The sequence below is a fragment of the Leopardus geoffroyi genome, chromosome C2 (assembly GCF_018350155.1).
Source record: "Leopardus geoffroyi isolate Oge1 chromosome C2, O.geoffroyi_Oge1_pat1.0, whole genome shotgun sequence".
NCBI lineage: Eukaryota > Metazoa > Chordata > Mammalia > Carnivora > Felidae > Leopardus > Leopardus geoffroyi.
The window spans coordinates 68,324,621-68,347,965 of NC_059333.1; the positions used below are offsets into that span (position 1 = coordinate 68,324,621).

The 23,345-nt window shown below is 40.9% G+C and overlaps 1 protein-coding gene across 1 annotated transcript; it reads left to right on the plus strand.

Annotated features, from left to right (window-relative positions):
* Positions 1 to 221: 221 nt before the first annotated feature.
* Positions 222 to 21,772, plus strand: PARP15 (poly(ADP-ribose) polymerase family member 15). Its single transcript, XM_045502264.1, is given in 9 exon segments — positions 222 to 290; positions 293 to 386; positions 3,257 to 3,406; positions 6,501 to 6,563; positions 9,684 to 9,851; positions 12,680 to 12,886; positions 16,977 to 17,110; positions 20,548 to 20,722; positions 21,034 to 21,772. Coding segments are annotated over 9 exon segments (1,335 nt in total). The 5' UTR covers positions 222 to 236; the 3' UTR covers positions 21,324 to 21,772.
* Positions 21,773 to 23,345: the final 1,573 nt, after the last annotated feature.

Sequence of the window (23,345 nt, forward strand, 5' to 3'; positions counted from 1 at the left end):
ATAAACTACTAACATGAGTACTTTAAAAAGATATCAAATACAGTGTTCTTTTCTAAGTTCTTAGTTATTCTCAGGTATCTGAGATAGAATTGTGGGCTTTCCTTGAAATAAACTAAATCAGCACTGATATATACTGCAGAAATTCCTAGGTTGAACTGTAATCCTTTAATTAAAAAGTCTCTGGGTAAGTGGAAATCTAGGGAGAGCTATTGTTCCTGAATGATGTTTGGTGATCAATGCTCCAAAGAATTGGATTAATATTTTTACAGAATATTGTTGTAGTCGGTAACTATATTTCTATTTCCAGGCATTTTTAGATGAATTCACTAAATGGTCAAGAGGAAATCCTGACAAGGACAGGATTCTCATGGCTGGAGATGGCCAAGGTCTGGCAAAGTTGTTCTGCTGAGGAAATTACTTCCCTCTGCTTCGTAGCTCTTCAGTGGTAGCTTAAGGCCAACAGAAGGACACAAAGCTAATTCACATGAGGAACAAATCAGTGATGGAGAGGGTATTAGAGCATGTGTTAGAGCATGTTCTGTTGTCTGAGCACACAAAGAATAAATCACACAGACCCTGTGCTACTGCACCCCAGCAAACTCTAAGCCTAGGGTGGGTGTTGGTCCGGTGAGGCCAAAGAAAAGAGACACCAACTGAGACATAGCTTTACTGGGGAAACTTATGTACAGGGAGTCCGGGAATGGCTGACGGGATAAAGGCTCTGCTGCTGGGATCTATATGCAGCAAGTTTTCATATCACAGCAACTTACCCTAGCAACTATCAGTGGCCCTTCCCCTCCTTGTGTGGCCAGCATTTCCAAGGAGATCAAGGCCTGACACTTGGACACTCTTCATTATAAGAGGACATTCAGGGTTGGCCAACCCCCCACAACAAGCCCCTGGCCTTGAACACTGAACAACATGCTCTTCTGCACATTCTGCCTGATGGAAATGTAGAGGGAGGACAGGATCTCTACATTTTCAAGATAGTGATTAACAGGGCCATTCAGGGGATGCTTGCACAAACCAGCTATCCAGCATGTACCATAAGGATACGAACCAAATCCCTGGTAATGAGGCCAGGGTTTCTAAGGTATGATAATTAAAGATAATTGAAGATGGAGGAACAAGACAGAGGCCAGGGGTGGGACCGGCGACCACTCCGTGGCTTCCTTGATCATCCCTGTGTGCTGTTTCACCCGCGGCAAAATCCTCACACTAAGTGGGAGGCCTACCTGGGGCTGCTGTGGGCATAGTACGCTGAGGGGGATGCCCTGGATGTGCTGGCCTGAAGCACTGCTCTTGCCTCCACGTGCTGTTGGCGCACATGTATGTGATAAGAGGCCGTGCCCCTGGAGAAGTGAATGTGCTGGAGCCTGCCTTGCCTAGAGTTCATTCCACTAAGGTGTGGGTAGCTGGGAGCAGGACCTGCCCACAGCCTCCTGGGCCTGTGTCCTCCCACTCTGAAGGACTCATCCAGTAAAGGCCTTTGAAGAACCACACACACGCATACATAACTAAAATACGTACGACACCCTAAACTTCACTGATTGCTTTCATATATTTTTTTAAAGTTTTCTTACGTTTATTTATTTATTTTGAGAGAGAGAGGAGTGGGGAGAGGGGCAGAGAGAGAGAGAGAGAGAGAGAGAGAGATTGAGAATCCCAAGCAGGTTCTGCGCTGTCAGCACAGAGCCAGATGTGGGGCTTGATCTCTTAAACCGTGAGATCATGACCTGAGCTGAAATCAGGAGTCAAAGGCTTAGCCAACTCAGCCACCCAGTGCCCCTTCATATATATTATTTAATCTACACAATGGCTGCCTGGGCAGATGGTTCTATTGCCACTGTGTCATATTGAAGGGGAGACCTGAAGAGCTTAAGGGATGAGTATAAATGGCGCAGCTAAGTTGTAAAGCCTCAGAGTGTAGAGTGGACGGTGATGTGCCAACACAGTCAAGGTAATTTCCTCCAAGCAGCCTCGATATGGCTACCCCAGGGAGATGTGAGGCAACAGGAAAAGCTCATGTTTGGAGATAGTGAGCTGTTGTTGAACATGAGACAAATGACCTAGCCACTGAGACCATTTCCATTTCTATAAAATGGCAATAAAAGAATCATTGGAGGTACACACTTTCAGTCACGAGATGAATAAATTCTTGAGACCGAATATGTAACATGGGACTAAGGTTAGTAATAATGTTTCATACTCTTTTATTTTTTTTTTATTTTATTTTATTTTTCAACGTTTATTTATTTTTGGGACAGAGAGAGACAGAGCATGAACGGGGCAGGGGCAGAGAGAGAGGGAGACACAGAATCGGAAACAGGCTCCAGGCTCTGAGCCATCAGCCCAGAGCCCGACACGGGGCTCGAACCCACGGACTGCGAGATCGTGACCTGGCTGAAGTCGGACGCTTAACCGACTGCGCCACCCAGGCGCCCCGTTTCATACTCTTTTAAATCAATTTTTTTTAAGTTTATTTATTTTGAGAAACAGAGAGAGCAAGTGAGGGAGGGGCAGATAGGGAGAGAGAGAGAATCCCAAGCAGGCTCTGTGCTGACAGCATGGAGCCTGATGTAGGGCTTGGACTCATGAACGGTGAGATCATGACCTGAGCCAAAACCAAGAGTTGGCCACTTAACAGGACCACCCAGGCACCCCTAATGTTTCATATTTTTGAAGTTTACTAAGAGAGTAGATCTCAGGTGTTCTCACCTCTCCCGCATGCATGTGCACACACTCACCCACACACACAAAGTGTGAGGCGATGGGTATGTTACCAGCTCAGTTGGATAATCATCTCACAATGAATGTGAATGTCAAAACGTCACATTGTACACATTAAATACTTACAATTTTTATTTGTCAATCATACTTCAAAAAAGCTGAAAAAAAGTCCCCAAGAGGTGTAGGGATGACACGAGGGAGCATTTTGCCCTCTATCCTTCCTCTTGCCTTTCTTATAATGTTACAGCAACTTTTGCAGACTGGCAGATGGACCAATCAGATGTTTCTGCCTCATCCTATTTAACTCAGAAAATGATACTCCTACTGCTACCAAACATTATTTTCTAATTTCCTCAAAACAAACAAACAAACAAACAAACAAACAAACCCAGCAGCTTAACAGGCTGGGAGGCATGTTACTGTTTGGGTTTATATAGGAGAAAGAAAGAGGACTGGGAAGAGAATAAGGCCCCATTCTTTTTGTTCTTTCTCCAGCCACTCTTTCATTTGCTTGCTTGCTTTTCAGGAATCTTCAAGACTGTCTCCAACCCTGGGTTCACAGCATATGAAATGAAAATTGGTGCAGTTACTTTCCAGATTGCTACTGGAGATATTACCAAAGAAAAGGCAGATGTGATTGTAAACTCAACAACAAGGACATTTAATCTGAAATCAGGTATTTTATTTAAGCAATGTAGTTGACTGTAACTATTAAGATGACTCGCGTCTGGGAGGGAAATTGTGGCTAATGTTGCCTCAGTAGATGGAGCATATAGCAGAACATAGGTAAGCCCTGGAGTTAGAAAGACCTGGGTTTGAATCCCTACTATGCCTCTTACCATTGTGTGGCCTTGGAAATATCATTTAATCTCTCCGAGCCTCAGTTTCTCTGCCTGTCACATGTTGATTTCCCACAGGAGGATTAGACAGGGTGTAACCATGTAAAGGTGAGGTGTAACTGACATGTCAGATTTAGTCTCTGTTAGCTCTCGTCCCCACTTTAGCCCTATCAAAATGCCACACTTCTAATTTAATAAGTTTAAGTTCTATTTTTATTTTCCCTTTTTAAGACAGTTTTATTTATTTTTTAATTTTTTTTAATGTTTATTTCTGAGACAGAGAAAGACAGAGTGCAAGCAGGGGGTGAGGGTATAGTGAGAGAGGGAGACACAGAATCTGAAACAGGCTTCAGGCTCTGAGCTGTCAGCACAGAGCCCGACGCGGGGCTTGAACTCATGAACTGTGAGATCATGACCTGAGCCAAAGTCAGATGCTTAACCGACTGAGCCACCCAGGTGCCCCTTTTATTTCTCTTTTTATGTAACTCAGTGGGCACTCATATCGCACCTCTTGTAACTCTTCCCTTCTCTATGTCACACTGATCCAGAAATGAAACTCAGCCTTTTCTTGATTTTTCCTGGAATATCTGACCACCTCCATTGATGTAACACCTCTGAGCATGCCCTCTCCACGTCTATTTGTTTATAACTTACATACATATAAGCTTATGTTAATATATTTTTAATACAAAGCATTAAATTTGAGATTAAAAGGGTAAGATAATACATAAATAGAAATAGAAGTTTAAACATTTTCGAAACTGCAAAATATCATGGAACTTACTATGTGGAAGTGAATATGTAGAATATCCATCCAATGTATTGGTCATTCAAAATGCAGACATAAAGAACATTCAGTTATGTGAAACATGGTAAATTGAACATATGCATTTGTTCCTGCTTCCTTGGAAAATTCTATTGAAGCAACAGTAAAGGAGGGGCGCCTGGGTGGCTCAGTAGGTTGAACGTCCGACTCTTGATTTTGGCTCAGGTCATGATCTCACAGTTAGTGGGACTGGACCCCATGTTGGGCTCTATGCTGACAGTGAGGAGCCTGCTTGGGACATTCTCTTTCTCTTTTCTCTCTCTCTCTGTCTCTCTCTCTCTCGCTCTCTCAAAATAAATAAATATAAACTTTAAAAAAAGCATCAGTAAAGGAAATAAAAGGGCATAAACCCACAAGGAAAGGGAGAGTCAGAGGGAGACCAATAATGAACAAGAGACAACAATGTACTTTTAGAATATGAGAAGCAGAGTGGTGAAAGCTTAGCATCAGCAGGAGACACAAGAGTTGGAGGCAGCAGGTACCTGGGAAGGCAGAGGACAAGTAAAGAGATGAAAACAGAATTGATGCAATTCTGGGGTGCCTGGGTGGCTCAGTCAGTTGGACGTCTGACTTCAGCTCAGGTCACGATATCACGGTTTGTGGGTTTGAGCCCCGCATCGGGCTCGGTGCTAACAGCTCAGAACCTGGAGCCTGCTTCCGATTCTGTGTCTCCTTCTCTCTCTGTCCCTCCCCCACTTGTACTCTGTCTCTCTCTGTCTCTCAAAAATAAATAAATGTAAAAAAAAAAATTAAAAAAAAAGAATTGGTGCAATTCTGGATGAGTAGCACTCACACCCTTCATTCTATCCTCCATCCATCCGATGCACCAGTAACTTCCCTTGCTCTTCCTTGGCCAGAGATGGGAGGTTTATTCTCTGGAGAAACAGAACCAGAGAGATTCTGGACTTAGAGCAGGAAGCACAGGTGAGATGAAAGGGGGAGCTGGATAGTATTCAAGTGAAAGTTTCTGTACTGAACCGTGAGTGCCCAGCCCCTGTCCTTGTGGGGCTCCCAGAACAGCACACCGGCTTCTGCCCTCCAAGACATGAGATCGGCGGAGCCTTCTGGGGAGAAACCTGCTGCCTTAAAGCCTAGTATTTACTTCCTGCTTACCTTACACTAAAGCCTACTTAGTCAGCAAGCGTCGTTTACATGGTCCTCCCAAACTCACTCTTAAACATGAATGGACTGGTGAAGATCATCTGACATTTGAAGAACACCTCCATTATTGCAAAGTCAGAGACCCACACATACTAAGAAAAAAGGAATTTTTAAAAAAGAGACGATTCATAATGCACACACAAAATCAAAGAGACACAGTAGATAGATAGAGGATAGAAGATAGATCGTTAAAATGATAAAATAACTGATAATTATTCAATGCTTTCTGTGTGCCAGATTCCATGCTAAGCATTTTGTATGCATTGCCTCTTTTAATGTTCAAATAACCCTGTGAGGGAAGTACTGTGCTAGCCTCTGTATAACAGGTGAGAAAGTGACTAGTCACATATTACCCGGTAAATGGTGGAGGCAACTCTAACAGTCTGTCAAAATGCATAGTCTGTGTTTTCAGCCATTCAACTCGGCTGTCATTAGTGGTGACCAAAGCAGTGAAGCCACAACCTTGACTGGAAGATTCACTGGCCTGAAGGCAGCTGCCTACCTGTGAAAAACAAAGCTAAACAAAACAAAAAATTAAAACCAAAAAGCTTATGCAAAATGCTCAGTTTTATTTTAGTTTTGAGATCCATGCTTCCCATTAGCATCAGAACTTTCATTTTTATATTTTTCAATTTTATCAGATAGTAAGGGTAGAATGCAAACAATTTCACATAACCGCAGAACTATCCCTGTACAAATGGAGCCTGTAAAGCTGCAGACACAGGAGACTGTCGGCTGTTGGGCAGCGCCATCATGCTGCAGCTCAGATTGTTTATTGATCAGCTACTGAATGAAGGTTGCTATTGAAAAGGTGGGTTTTTCTGTGGGGGGCATCCATGAATTACGCACCAAGGGGCGAGCTGAATAAAAGTCTAAGGTACAAAAGCTACAGTCTTGTATTGGATTTTAACTAATGCTTTTTACCACTAACATGTCTTATTTAGGGGTGTCAAAAGCAGTTTTGGAAGGTGCCGGACCAGCTGTGGAAAGTGAATGTACTGTACAAGGTATGGTCACATGTTACTTTTGGCTACAATCTACTGCAAATTAGAGGGCTGAGTACTCTAATAGGACCTACGGGAGGAGTGTTGAGTGCTTTGGAAAAAGGTCGATTCCCTGGGAGAGCAGATACAGGTGGTGTAACTGTGGCCGTGTGGAAGACGTCCTTTCTCCCACCATCTCACCTGTCTCTTCCTGACTATTAAAAAGAACTGGGTCCCAACAGTCCAGGCTCAACTGTTTACTGAGGGCTCCTGGGCATGCCATCTAATCTGTCAGAGCTTTGTTTCTCTCATCTGTAAGATGACTCTACTAAGGAGGGGTATGGTAATGGCTGGCTCACAAGTGGTTGTGAGGATCAGGACAATGAGTGTGAAAAGTTACGTAAACTGTAAGTGCTGTATAAATTATCTTTCAGTTTTCCCAACCCTGTTCTACTTCCTATAGCGCCACATCTACTTGCTGTGAAGAAATGTGGAGGCTGGGTGGGTCTGAGGTGTTTTCTGACCCCAACCAATTCTCCAATTCTAACACTATGTACCTGTAGAGTTAGCATTGGATCCCTCAGGGTAAAGGGCTCAGTCCCGCAAGACTCCCCCCCTTCAGACACCAGTCACCAGTCCTAGGGGCTACCTGTACTTCTCACTCATCCTCTATAAATTCACGCATTCACAAAACCCCCTTCTCAGGTCTGGCAGAACCCTAGAATGACTCATAGAACTCAAGAAAACACTATTTTTTTTTTTTTTTTTACATTTACCAGTTTATTATAAAGGATACAACTCAGGAACAGCCAAATGGAAGAGATGCAAAGGGGAAAGTATATGGGAAGGGATGCAGAGCTTCCCTGCCCTCTCCAGATGCATGACCCTCCCGGTACCCAGATGTGTTTACCAACCCGGAAATTCCCCAATCCTGTTTTTTAGCAGTTTTTATGGAGGTTTCGTATGTGGTCACAATTAATTAAATCATTGTGTTTTTGATGGAGGTCTGCAGAGGTCAGAGGGTGGGACTCTGACCATGGCTTGGTCTTTCTGAAGACCAGCCCCCCATTCTGAAGCTATCTAGCCTCACAACCCTCAAGAGTCGTCTCATTTGCTTACAAAAGACTTACTACTCAGGAGATTCCAAAGTGTTCGAGGAACTCTGAGCCAAGAACCATGAACAATGATCAAATATTTGTTTTTTATTATACCACAGTGGGGAACCTGTAAGAGTGATGCTAAACTATTTATCCTTCAAAGTCAGGACTCATGTCTTGCCAAGGAGACTATCAGCTACGAGCGTGATTTTAAAAAGTCACAAGGTCTCATGTTTGACAAACAGTCCCACAACTGACTTGCTTTTGTGCCTCAAAGTTCTATCTTGATAGCTTTCCTCTGATTAAGACGTTTTCTCTGGAATGAATGTATTCCTGGAGAGGGGTCAGAGGAAGGGAATACTGACCACTAACATGAGGATGTTAGCAGGAATTTGTGGGTTGGAAAAGCTAGCTGTACCTTGGGAGGCAGAAGCAGAGAATGAAGCAGGGTATCGAACAAGCTGGAAACTGAGGCTGCCTGGGATGGGACAGCCATTGGGACACCCGAGGGGCAGCAGCGAGTGCCTGGGCAGGGCGGGGTGGGCCCACTCTCCTCCTGTATTTGCCAGAGGCCCGCCTTCCTCAGGTACTTACTCAGTGCCTTAAAACAAGCTCTGGTGATTTCCATGTGTTCAAGAGCTCTCAGGGTCGAGAGAGAGGGAGGAGTTTTCATCCATTCACACCTCCACACCAATGAATACATTGCTTTTGTCTCCTAGAAAAATTAATCTAGCTAAATGAGCACATAAATTGCTCTTCTGGACAGCAGCTTGGGGGTTAAGAGCTCTGGACACTGACTGCTTAGGTTCAAATCCCAGGCAACCTTTGCTATGGACCTTACTTCTCTGAGCCTCTGTTTAACCTGTGAAATGGAGAAAACAGTACCCACCTGATAGCCTTGTTTTGAGGACTGAGTGGATTAATGCAGGCACAGTGCTTTTGAAAAGCACCCCAAATATCAACAATATAGTTGTTGAGTAAAATAATCCTGCACATCAGTCAGAACGGCTAAAGTTAACAACTCAGGCAACAACAGATGTTGGCGAGAATGCAGAGAAAGGGGAACTCTTTTGCACTGCTGGTGGGAATACAAACTGGTGCAGCCACTCTGGAAACCAGTATGGAGGTTTCTCAAGAAATTAAAACTAGAACTACCCTACGACCCAGCAATTGCACTACTAGGTATTTATCCAAAAGAGACAGGTGTGCTGTTTTGAAGGGACACATGCAATCCAATATTTATAGCAGTGCTATCAACAATAGCCAAAGTATGGAAAGAGCCCAAATGTCCATCAACGGATGAATGGATAAAGAAGATGTGGTGTGTATATAAAGAAGATGTGGTGTGTGGTGTGTGTGTATATATATATATATATATATATATATATATATATATATATATAATGGAGTATTACTCAGCAATCAGAAAAAAAAAGAAATATTGCCATTTGCAACAATGTGGATGGAACTGGAGGTTATTATGCTAAGCGAAATTAGTCAGAAAAAGACAAGTTTCATATGACTTCACACATATGAGGAATTTGAGATACTAAACAGATGAACATAAGGGAAGGGAAGCAAAAATAATATAAAACAGGGCTGGGGACAAAACATAAAAGACTCCTAAATACAGAGAACAAACTGAGGGTTGCTGGAGGGGTTGTGGGTGGGGGACGGGCTAAATGGGTAAGGGGCATTAAGGAAGACACTTGTTGGGATGAGCACTGGGCGTTATACACAGGGGATGAATCACTGGAATCTACGGGAAATCATTATTGCACTATATGTTAACTAATTTGGATGTAAATTTAAGACTAAAAATAAATTAAAAAATAATAATAATAAGGGGGGGGGGGAAGAATCCTGATTGTAAAGAAAACGAGCCTGTCACAGTCCCAGTGAGGGAAACTAGCTAGATGGAGGGAGGCTGGACTTGGTCAGGAATCGTCACGGCTTTTCTGAGTTCAGCTGTTTTCATTTCTCAGTGGTCGTCGTGTTGCTTCCTGTAAGTAATGTGCTATGTGTTTCCTTCTTTCTTTTGTTCCAGCTGTACAGCCTCACAGAGATTTTATAATTACACAAGGTGGATACTTAATGTGCAAGATAATAATTCATGTTCTTGGGGGAAATGATGTCAGAAAAACGGTTTCCACTGTTCTGGAAGAGTGTGAGCAGAGGAAGTACACTTCTGTTTCCTTTCCAGCCATCGGAACAGGTTTGCAGCCTCTCATCACTCAGAGATTCTGAATAATCCAGGTTCCTTTGGACTTAGGCTCACTGTTTCTGAACTCCATGCTGAGTCCAGGCAGTGATAGTGATATTAAACCAGAGTAGGTGAACTTTCAGACCCTGAGGGCCATCTATGGGGCCTATGCCTCTCTCATACATCTTTGTCCTTAATTGTATGTTCCCTAAGTATCTTTCCATGTTTGGTCCTTAACTTCATGGTTTTCTTATTGTTCATTTTTTTTTCCTTTGGGGGATTTATTTGTTCTTATTATATCAGTTGCCTTTTCTGCACTGACTCTCAGATCAGCGTTTCTCCTTCTCCCAGATCTCCTCTGGGAGATTTCTGTTACCAGAAACTTTATATCAGAATCCAGATTCAACATCATCATCACCCCTTGCAAACAGCCACTTTTCTTGAGTTGTATCATTTCCTGGTTTCCTCCTGCAGGGGTGCCATGATGCCCCCAGCTGTTCTGTACCCGGCTTCTTTGTGCCCCCAGACCGCACAGTCAGCACGTTCTACTAAATCTTCCAGGGGTTGTTCTGTTTCAGGCTTCCTGTTTATTTCCAAAGCCTTAATACCTCCCCTATTGGGTTTACAGCAGCATCTCTCACTGGCTCCTCATTGGCACATTCACTAGATTGCAATGCTCTTTCCCAGGCCCACTGCAAATTCCTAGGGATAAAATCAGTGAATAGGATGCAGTCGCCATCCTTTAAGCAACAAGTTCAGGTCCGTCCTGCTCACAGTTTTGAGGAACACTTTCCTCCCCCATCTCCATCATAGCATACAGTAATTTCTTCTCAGTTGAAGGTGATGCTAATGACCCACCCCATGATTCATTCGTGCCCAATTACACAGGGTATTTATTTATTTAAAAACTTGTTAACATTTATTTATTTTTGAGAGAGAGAGAGAGAGAGCGAGAGACAGAGAGAGAGAGAGAGAGAGAGACAGAGAGCAAGGGAGACACAGAATCCTAGGCAGGCTCCAGGCTCTGAGCTGTCAGTACAGAGCCTGACATGGGGCTTAGACTCATGGACTGTGAGATCATGACCTGAGCTGAAGTCGGAAGCTTAACTGACCCAGCCACCCAGGTGCCCCTACACAGGCTTTTTAAAATGGACTGAGAGGGCCCTAATGAAGCCATCACATGGTTATATGATTTAGTAAAGCTTCAGAAGTAAGGCATTTTAACCACTGTGGGTTAGGATCACCGTTTCTTCCCACTTTGACTCCTCAGACTTTTCCTGGCACTGGGCATTGGAGAGGCTGCAAGCATTTTTGGAATATAGTTAAGGAAAGTTGACTTGAGAATATGATTTTCAACATTTTAAAATTTATACTTTATTGTGATTTCTTTTTTTTTAGTCTAAATATTCACTTATATGCATAATTTTATATTTTTATTTTGTTTTGTTTTGTTTTGTTTTCCAAGATGTATAAGTTTCAAATCCTACAAAACCTGGACCCACCCCTGACTACTAGTTTTCCCATCTTGCGGATAAGAACTTGAAGTATTAAAACACAAGATCATATAGCTAGTGAGCAGTGTAACTAGGTTCAAATCCAGGAAATCTGGTCTTCACATTGCAACCATTACATTTTTTTTATGTTATGTGGGTTTTGTTACCATTTTGCCCTTTATTACTATATTCTTAGCTGCCACGTCCTTATGTCTCTTAGCTATTACCTTCTATTATCATCCCAATTTTACAGATGAGCAAACTGAAGTTTGGAGGTGTTGTGGGCTGAGTTATGTTCCCCTGGCCAAATTCATATGTTGAAGCCCTAACCTCTGTACCTCAGAATCTGACTGTATTTGGAGATAGGGTCTTTCAAGAGGTAATTAAGTTAAAGTGAGGTCATCAGGGTTCTCCCTCATCCAATACGACTCGTGTCCTTGTTAGGAGATTAGAGCACCCATAGGTACAGAGGGAAGACCACGTGAAGACATAGGGAGAAGACCACCATCTACAAGCCTCAGAGAGAAGCCTCAGAAGAAACCAATCTTTTCAGCACCTTGATATCAGACTTCTAGCCTCCAGAATTGTGAGAAAATACATTTCTGTTGCTTAAGCCACCAGTCATGGCAATTTGTTATGGCATCCGTAGCAAACTAATGTAAGAGGGATCAAATGACTTCCACAAGATCACACAGCTAATCCGTGGAGAACCAGGGCATAAACCCAGACCTTCTGCACCCAAATCACCTGTTCCTTTCTCTGTGCTTCCAAAGCCCTTTAGTCAGAGACCACCAGGAGCACGCACTGTAAAGAACCACACAGCATCTCACCAAGGGGTTGTTAAGGAATCATTGAGGGATGTGAGCTTGTGTTGGGTGACTTTCTGGCAGTCTAGGGTAAGTGGGCTTTTGCTCTGGATTGGATACTTGAAGGAAGCAGACATAGTTCTATGACTGGGTATCTTACCTGGAACAGGAGAAAGTGTGGCTGAAGCCATGATTATAAATGAGGCAGCACTTGCTCATATTAGTCAAGATGGAGAGTGTTTGGCCATTTTTGTGATTTGGCTGGTGTTCATGTTTTTATCTGTGGTCAGACATGATTGTTCAGCGGTGGTTTTTGACTTGACTCATCACAGCCACAGAGTGGTTACATTTGATGCTGTTCTATGAAGTTGTTTGAGTTCAGCCAGAGAACGCCAACACCCAGCTATGAGTGCCAGATCTGTTCTGGCTGTTAGGGGCTGCGTTCTTTCTTGGCACCAAAAACTGCATCTGCCAAATATTATCACTTGACTAACACCAGCTAAAGCTTCTTTTTGTCATCTAAAATTTTTTTCTTTTTCAGGCAACGCCAGAAAAAACCCAGTCATAGTTGCTGATGACATGATCAGTGCTATTGTAGACTTCGCCTGGAAACATTCCACCCCATCATTAAAAAAAGTTAAAGTTGTCATCTTTCTGTCTGAACTGCTAAATGTATTCTATGACAACATGAAAAAGAGAGAAAATTCTGCATCACCCGTCTTTCAGTCCACATTCTTCGAGACTGCATGTAAGATGTTCTTCTTTAAAAAGATCATGTGGTTCTCTCTCATATCACTTAGCAAATGTTTAGATATTAATGCTCAGTGTTTTATCAGTTTTAGGATTTTACAGACAGCCTCCAATAATATGTGGGAAAAGTGCACGAACTATAGAACACAGCTGATTATTCTTCTGCGGGGCAAAATTACTCCTGGGGAAACAGGAATAGCAAAGGAACAGGAAGAGGATAGAAGTGAGAAAGCAGGAAGAGGAGGATAGGCTTTGAAAATCCTAGCTAGTTGTGTCATTATATACTTATTGATTAGTGTTACTCTCAGTGTCCCTTGTAGCTGTGAACAAGTGGACCAATACTGGTTTATTGATTATCCACCACCAGACAAGTTAGCCTGGGAATAGAAGCGGACGCAAGAAGAGAGTGGTCAGGGTCATTTGGTTGTGCTACTTCATGAGCAGGCAGATTCCCAGCTGCTTCTCTGTAAGGTGTGTGTGTATGCATTATGCTTAAGCATCTGTGTTGACCTGCCCCTCTGTCCCCCATTTTGTGGCTTCTGTACTGCCTAGAAAAACAGCCTCCTCTTGCGATCACTGTTTTTGTTTATTTGGAGCACTCACTCATAGAGCACTGTGAGTTTCACTAGTGATGAAATGTACCTGTCATCAGGAGCCTCCCTAAACTGGAAATTGTTGTCTGACACTACCAGTAGGAATTTCAGTGCTCTCTACACCTATTTTTTTTTTTTTTAATTTTTAAATGTTTATTTATTTTTGAGAGAGAGAGACAGAGCACTAGTGGGGGAGGGGCAGAGACAGAGAGGGAGACACAGAATCTGAAACAGGCTCCAGGCTCTGAGCTGTCAGCACAGATCCCAATGCGGGGCTCCAACTTGGGAACTGGAAACGGTGAGATCATGACTTGAGCCAAAGTCGGACACTTAATCGACTGAGCTGCCCAGGCACCCCTACACCTATTTTCTGACAACTGTTCTTCTCAATGTGCCTCCACATACAGCATATGTAAGAGTTACACGCACACACACACACACACACACATGCACTAAATAGAAATGAAAATAATAGTTGGATCTGTTAATACTCTTGTAATAGCAAATAATAGAAAATCCAATTTAAACTGGCTTATGCAAAAAAATGGAATTAATTGGCTCACATGACTATAAAGTTGACTCATACCTGGCTTCAGGTCCAGTTTGATCCAGGTGCTCATATTATATAATCTAGACCCTGGCTTTCTTCATCTCTCACTCTCTTGTCAGCTGTGTTGTCTTTAGGCTTAGGTTTCACATGGTGAAAGATGGCTGCTAGCAGCTTCAGGCTCATATCCCTATATGGTCAGGTCCAACAGGAAAGAGTATATCCTGTGGCAATATATACTTATCATCAGGAACATGATGCCTGGGAACAGAGGTGTTCACATATAGCTGAAATTCTGATTGAATCAGCTTAGGTAATGATTGCAGCGAGGGAACTGGAATTATACTAATTAGCAATACAGAGTCTATATGCTCTATACTTGAACTGAAAGGGATCACTCTCCAAAGCAATGGGGAAGGGTTGTTCACCAAAGGAAATTCAGGATGCTTTTATCAGAAGAAGGGGAAAAGGCTGCTGGATAGTTAAAAATTATAATACCTACTAGAGTATCTAGGGATATATAAATTAACATGCCCCCCACTTTGGTCTTTGTAGAGGAAAATTTGTATTTAAATACAAGAGCAATAAGTCATTATCAGTAAAGTAAAAAATTAAGTGAAACTGGTTCATCCATTCCCTGCTTACACCGAGAATTTAAATTGACTTATGAAATTTACAAAATAGACACGAAAGTTAAAGAGACAAGCAAACAAAAGCTAACTAAAATGAGTAGACCAGTGACCCTATGGCACTTGGAGCAAAAACAAACAACAAAACTGCCTTACATAATCTTCGTTGTTAGATGAAAGTAATAATGCAGATAAAATGTCAGATAAAAGGAAGTTTGTTGGCAGACACACAAACTTGAATTTTAGTAAGAATTTATCATGTGGACTTCTTTAAAAAAGAATTTACAGAGGACAACTTTGAGTTGCATTTGAGCCGATGGTCCACAATTGCTTTTCCAATGCACATTAAAGCTTTGATTGATTCAGAGAGCTTTTACTGAGCACCAGCTGAATATCAGACACTAGAGACATGGACTTGAGAGTCGTGTAAGTAGGTGGGAGTTGAAGCCATTGAGTGTGGACTGGATTATCCATGGAGGCTGTGAAGGTGGAGAGAGTAAAGGCTGAAAGCAGAGCCAGGATTCTTGGTGTATAATTCCACCTCCACCTGTGGAGAGGAAACTGAGGCAGGGTGCACAAGGAGAGGTGCAGGGGGGCACTTATCCCAAACATCAGGAATGGGAAAGTAGAGTGACATTTATCTTTTAAAAGAGATTTATAGGAAAAGCACTTGGGAAAGTGACTGGTGCATGGTAAACACTTAAAGAAAAAGAGCCATCGTGTTATTTCCCATGAAGCACTGGGCTGCAAGTCAATAGAACACAATTCTGTTCCTTCTTTGGATGGAGGCCTTCCATGTAACAATGGATGTGTGAATATTCAGCCTTCCTGGGACTAGGTTTTCTCATCTCTAAATTGTCCAACCACAGTCATCTTTTGTCCACAGAGTAAGGTAGCACGGTTTGGTGTGGTTTAAGTGTGTGACTTAAGCTGTAGCTCTCCATAAGCTTTACTCCCTCTTTAATATACCTCTGGGATGTAGGAAAGATCAAGATTAATTGTTTTTTTGAGAATAATAACCATGTTAATAAAGGACTTGGCATTCCCTAAAAGTGCTTTCACACCCTTCATTATGTTTTAAATTTGAAACAATCCCATGAGGTGATAGAGCAGATTGTATCAGTTCCATTTTGCAAAAGAGAGCATGAAAATTCACTCAGAAGTGGTATTACTTGTTCCATGTCTTATGGCTGGTCACAGGTTGAGGCTGATCAGGTCTTCTGATTCCAAGCAATGGTATTTTCTGCTCTGCAAACTCATGACATGAAAGAAGAGAGAGCCCAAAGAAAAACTTTATTTACTTCCCAGGCTTGCTTGCTGTATTCAGAGAAAAGAATGTAGCAGGTCCAAGAGGACTCTAAGACCTAGGACTAGACATGATGAGGCCAAAAGATCTGGAGGGAGTGGACACTGGGAGAAAGGAAAGAATTTAATTTGCAGAAACAACACACTCTGTTGCTTAAGTATTTAAAGCAGAATTTGAAAAGAGCTTCTAGATTAGGGTTTGATGTTTCCTTTTGTCATCAGAACTTCATTCCCTGGATGGACTCGCTAAACAGGAAGAGAGTTCCTGGATTATTATATCTTTCACTAACAATGAGCAAATTCTAGCTTTGTTTGTAAGGAGAAATCCTTTGGCCTTTATCTGTGGTATTGTGCCATTTTCTGACATTTTATTCTCTACTACAGTCTGTCCATATTCATCAAGCCATCTCAGCAACTTGGTGTGTAGCCTCAATGTGTTAGAAGGTTCCGGAAGCCATTGGAAAGCAAAGGAAAATTTTGAGCATCATCATCTTATATGAAAGCTTTCACTTAGAATTTCCACTGTTTTCTTTATATAGTGCTTTATTTCGTGTAGAAGATAGGGTACAATACAATGTGTTTTAAATAACTTTGGCAAGGTACATGTTTCAAAAGAAAAATAATAAAGGACCACGCTAAATAAACTGATAAATATGAAGACATCAATAAATCGGGTTTCATGTTTATAATCAGTTTCTTATGGAATTAATTGCACAGCGCTGTCTAGGAAAATTATAATTTCAAGCTATAGTGAACCTAAGTTTACCTAAATATTTTAGCTAGGCATTAATATATGTCATGTTAGCGTCAGAACCATTCATTTCATCTGTGTTTGACAAATTGAGGATGATAAAAGAAGCAACGATGAAATGTGTAGCTTTTTGTTTTGTTTTGTTTTGTTTTTTCTCAAAGACCAGGATTAGATGAATGAGAAAAAAGAGCATAGGAAGTGCCCTGATTTTCAATGGTCCCTGGAAATGGATATTGTGTTTTCACCAAATGTTAACTTTCCAGATAATATTCCTGAACACTGGACTGACATGAATCAGCAGCTGTCCTGTGTGATCGAACTACAACCCGGACAGTCAGAATACGACACCGTAAAGGACAAGTTCTCTGAGACTTGTCTTTCCTACAAAATAGAGAAGGTAATATTGTGCTTAAAAAATTACTTCCTTCAAATATTGAAGAACTAACATCAAAGATATCTTTTTAAAATAACACTCTTCCTTCCTTTATGCCTTACTAGATTTATTTTAATTTGACTCACTCAAGCTCCTAGACTTCAAATCTCATGGTTCCTTCCTTAGCAGTAATGAAGAAGATTCCCAAAAGTGACATATATATGTTTGGATCCTTTCACTTAACAATTTACAAACAAACTCACTCAAACTGATTGAACAAGAAGAAATGTATTTGAAATTAATGGAAAGTCCAGAAGTAGGATGGTCTTTGGAACAGTTGAATCCAGTGACTCAGTGATGTCTTGGATCCAGTTTCTCTGGCTTTGTCACCTTCATCCGAAGGCTGGACTCCCTTCATAATTGTGGGATGGCTGCTGGTGGCAATCAGGGGGTCTCTATGTCCTCCATTCACATACCATGGAAGGGATACAGCCACTGGATAAGAGTCCCAGGCTTTGTGTTGGGACCACTTTGTGTAGACCACTACAGCTAGTCTGTGTTGGGAGAGTGCTATGTGCTGACTGGCTTATACCTGGGCTATCAGATGCCATCATTGTGTGATCCCATCATGAGATTATCCAGATTGGTTAAACCCAATTAGGCTGCACCTGGGAGCTGTAAGTGAGGCCATCTCCACCCAATCAGGAGTTGCTGTACAATGGGAATGAAGTGGAATGGATGTTCAGATTCTCACAACATCCACTATGCTGCATAAAAATTTTAGCCAGTACAGGAATTTATTAGGTCATTATCATACCATGTATGTCAGAGCAGGGTATGGAAATTGATATTTCCACCCTAGTCATTTAAAAATCTAGCTGCTACTTCCATACAACAGTGTACTTAACCATATTATAGCACTTAAGAAATTGTGCTTTCATAAGCTTTCACATGCCTGACTGCTCCATTAGACAGTGGGCTTCTTAAGGTAGGAGTTGCATTCCTAGTACATCGCATGGTAGCTAGCATATTGTAGGACACAGTACCTACTAAATGAACTTAATTCCTGAGAAAGAAAGAGAATCAAAAGAGGGAGACTCTTGCAGAAAGGAGAGAATTTAAAGGAAGAGATGCTTCATTGATGTTAAAAGATGTTGAGAGTACAAGAACCTCGTTCAATTGTGTTTACCCAGTATCTTCAACTTTCTTGGCTCTTATCCTTTTATCATATCCATTTTGAAACACCTCAACTTTGGATTAATTCCATAGCCTACTTTCTCTCCTGCTGCCCCTGGATAAAATCATTATTAATTCATGGTCCCCAACCTCTGCAGCACTGTCCGGGTGCCTGAAATTTTTATTGCTTCCTCCAGTCAACTCCCTCACGCATTCTCCATTGCAAAATTTCAACACTCTCCTTGAGGTCTTCATCTGTCTCAAAAAAAACTTTCCCTCCTGCTTTTATTACTTGGCTTCTCCTCAACATCTGCTACAGGTTACCACTCCATTCTTATTCTTTATGTATTTGTTTTTAATTATTTACTGAAATTGAGGAATAACTGAAATATATTAGTTTCAAGTATATAACATGATTTGATATTTGTATATATTGCAAAATGATTACTACAATAAGTCTAGTTACCATCCATCATTATACATAGTTATGAAAATTTTTTTTTTCTTGTGATAGGGACTTTTCAGATCTACTCTCTTAGCAAATTTCAAATATGCAATTCAGTATTATTAACATAGTCACCATTCTGAGCATTTCATCCCCATACTTATTTCTTTTATAACTAGAAATTTGTAAATTTTGGCCCTCTTCACTCATGTTGTCTACCCCCCCAGCCCCTGACTCTGACAACCATCAATCTATTTTCTGTATCTGTTAGCTTTGGTTTGTTTTTTGTGGGTTTTGTTTGTTTTAGATTCCACATGTAAGTGAAACCATATGGTATTTGTCTTTCTCTGTCTGACTTATTTCACCTAGCATAATGCCCTCAAGGTCTATGGCAAGATTTCATGCTTTTTAATGGCTGAATAGTATTCCTATTCCTATAGTATGAATTCCTATAGTATGAATTCCTATAGTATGAATATAGGAATCCTATATTCCTATAGTATGAATATATATATATATATATAGTATATTCCTATATATAGAATATACATATATAATGGAATTATATATATAATAGAATTATATACATATATAATGGAATTATATATATAATGGAATGCTATTATGGAAAAAATATATATATATATCACATCTTCATTATCTATTCATCTATCAATGGACACTTAGGTTGATTCCCTATCTTGACTGTTGTGAATAATGCTGAAGTGAACATGGGGGTGCACTCGATTCTTCTTGAACTCTCTTCTTCTTTTGTTTCTAGAACATCATTCTTTCAGATTTCCTCCTCTCTCCCTAGACCTAGATTATCTGGATCCTTTTCTTATGCTTTCATACTCCATGTGTATTCTCCTAACCCATCCCTTATCACTCTGGGAGGTAGTGATTTTTTTTTCTTGTGTTTCTCCCCCACTAGACTGAGGGCAGAGATCCAACACAGTGCTTGATCCATAGTAGATGTTCAATAGATGATTACTGAATGTATGTTAATAAGTTCATTTTCTAGAAGGAAATAGAACTGTAGGGAATGATATTTTTTTTTTAAATTTTTTTTTCAACGTTTATTTATTTTTGGGACAGAGAGAGACAGAGCATGAACGGGGGAGGGGCAGAGAGAGAGGGAGACACAGAACCGGAAGCAGGCTCCAGGCTCTGAGCCATCAGCCCAGAGCACGACGCGGAGCTCGAACTCACGGACCGCGAGATCGTGACCTGGCTGAAGTCGGACACTTAACCGACTGCGCCACCCAGGCGCCCCAGGGAATGATATTTTTAAAAAATTTTCAAGAAAGACAAAATTTCAAGGAGGGGATGATTTATGGTTTGAAATGTTATTGAAGGTCTAGAAAGAAATAGTCATTAGATTAGGCAGTTATGAGGTCATTTGTGACCATAATCAGAGCAATACAAGAAAACTGTTACTGGAAGAAGCCAATGGAATGGGTTTAGAGATCAGAGGGAGTTAAGGAAATCATTACTTGACAAATTTTTGAGTAGGAATTTGAATGTTAGTAAATCTCCAGGAATTCCAGGTAAACATTTTTATGTAAGTTATAAGTTCTGTTATATAAAGTAGATAATAATCAGCACTATTACAAAGTATAGGTACTCTTAACCTAGCCTTTTTCTAAAGGTGGAAAGCTACCTATTCTCTGAATTTGCTGTTTATTTGCATTTTATTTTTCTTTTCCTTCTCATTTCCTTCCTCCAGTCCTCCTGCTTCTCTTCTTCTCCAAATTGCTTTTTTAAAAATCCACAACAAACACAATATACTGAGCTCTAAAGTCATTTTCAAAATGTTTTACTTTTTTGTCATTTGCAGATAGAGAGGATACAGAATATATGGCTCTGGAAGAGCTACCAGATAAAGAAAAAGCATATGGACATCAAGAATGGCCATACAGATAATGAGAGAGTCCTATATCATGGGACAGCTGCAGACTCAGTGCCATATGTCAATCAGCATGGCTTCAATCGCAGTTATGCTGGGAAGAATGGTAAGGAAGTGAATAATCTGGCCAACCAGAATGAGGTGAATGATAGTTCTAGCGTTGACTATTCACACCCAAGGAGTGTAGAACCATATATGGCAGCCATATTGTCATTGTCAGGATAAGGCTCATTGTGTGTCACCAGAAAGGAGGATGGCAACCTTCTGAGGATAGATGGAGTAAATTTTAGAAATGATGAAAAGTGGTTTTGGTGGGCAAGAACTACATTAAAAAATTTTTGTGTCAGGTTTGGGCTTGGTTCTACATACTGTGATAATTTTATGTTCTTAGAAAGGCTTTTGTGTTTCTCTTTACAGCTGCAGCCTATGGAAAGGGAACTTATTTTGCTATTGATGCCAGTTATTCTGCTAATGATAAGTACTCCAGACCAGACAGCAATGGGAGAAAGCATATTTATGTTGTGCGAGTACTTACAGGAGTCTACACACTTGGATATGCAGGATTAATTACCCCTCCATCAAAGAACCCTCACAATCCCACAGATCTGTTTGACTCTGTCACAGACAATGTACAACATCCAAGACTATTTGTGGTGTTCTCTGATAATCAGGCTTACCCAGAATATCTCATAACTTTTAGGTGTTGAAAGATAGGGGTTGTTTTTTTTTTAATCTCAAAGAGATGATTTAGTCGTCTATTCATAAAAACAATTTATAGGGGTTTTGTCTTTGCCTTTGGCCTGTTTTTATAGATAAAAATCTGTCAGGTGCTAAAATGCTGAAAACAGCCTTTTAAAAATGCTCTATTGAAATTTGTAGCATACCTCTCTTCAGAGCACGTTGATGGGTGGAAGCTAAGAAATGTAGATGACACAATTATAGCTACAGCTATTTACAGATAGCAAGTCTGTAGGAAAACAAAGAGCACATTACTTTTTTCTAGCAGAGAAGACTTAAGATGAATCACTTTAAAACCAAGCTGTTGTCCTTACAGAACATGTTAAGACATCAAACTGTGTTGAGCTCAACTGTACTATTAAATGAATAGGCTGCTGTTGTGCATCTGTAATAACTGTGAATTTTGCCTCCTTAAGAGGCAAGAATACTGGGGCGCCTGGGTGGCGCAGTCGGTTAAGCGTCCGACTTCAGCCAGGTCAAGATCTCGCGGTCCGTGAGTTTGAGCCCCGCGTCGGGCTCTGGGCTGATGGCTCAGAGCCTGGAGCCTGTTTCCGATTCTGTGTCTCCCTCTCTCTCTGCCCCTCCCCCGTTCATACTCTGTCTCTCTCTGTCCCAAAAATAAATAAACGTTGAAAAAAAAAATTAAAAAAAAAAAAAAAGAGGCAAGAATACTTATTAGCTAATAGCTTATTAGCAATAGCTCAGCTTTTAATGACAGAATCAAAGAGTATTACCTCAAATCTGTTGTGGAACAAATCAGGCAAAAATGTGTTGTACCATTATCTAATGCTACATAACAAATTACTACAAAATTTAGTGGCTTTTTGGTAAGGAATTCAGGCATGGCTTAGCTGGGTCATTCTAACTTAGGGTCTCTTGACTCAGGAAGTTGAGTCAAGATGTTGGCAGGGGATGCAGTCATCTGAAGGCTTGACTGGGGCTGGAAGATCTGCTTCTATGGTGAATCACTCAAATAGCTAGACAGCTTTTGCTGGTTGTTGGCAGGAGTCCTCTCCTCTCTAGACTGCTTGCAGCTGGCATACTCTACAGTCAGCAATTCAGGAGAGAGAAAAGAAGAAGCCATGATATCTTTTATGATCTAGCCTCTGAAGTCATACTCCATCTTTTCTACAGTAACCTATTGGTTACATAGATCAGCTCATTCAGTGTAAGAGGGAATTACCCAAGGGTATGGACACCAGTAGGCAGGGATCATTGGGGACCATCTTAGAGGCTGTATAAATAAGTGAATGACTAATACTTTGATAAAATGTTAGCAGTGAAAAGGACTCTAGAGGCCATCTAGGCCCACTGTCCTCTCATCTTTCTCTCTCACCTTCTCCTACTCCCAGGGCCAAAAGTCCTTTAGCCTCTGCTTGACCGCTTCTAACACTCCACATCTTAAGGATATTCCATTTGAGACAGTTCTAATTATTGGAAAACTCTTGTTTACATTGAATTGATATCTGTTCTTCTGAATCTATTGCCTGCTAATCACTGTTCCACCTTCTGGAGGACACAGTACATATCTCATTCTTTTTACAGATGGTGGCCCTTCAGATTCATCTCTTCCTTCTATTGGAGTTAGGCAAATTCTTGAAATGTTTAGCAGCTTATTTATCCTGAAGCATCATTTTTTAAGAGTTGAAGACTTTTAAGATGGGTTTATATCATAAATAAGCACATGCACATTAAAAAGAGTGACGTATAAAGAAAACAGCACTCTTCACCATACTCTATCACCCATAACTGCAACATTCAGAGGAAACCACTGCCAACGTTCTTATGCATTCCCTTCTAGTTTCTTCTACATCCACCTTCAACAAAGTCAAAATCACACTTTATTCAATTACTTAATTATACAATATTGCATCTACCTTTTTTCATTTAACATTGTATTACTCTCATGTTATTAATTTTTACTATAAACATAATCTTAATCGCCAAGTTATTCCACTATATATTTTCCTTCTATGTATATATAATTATAA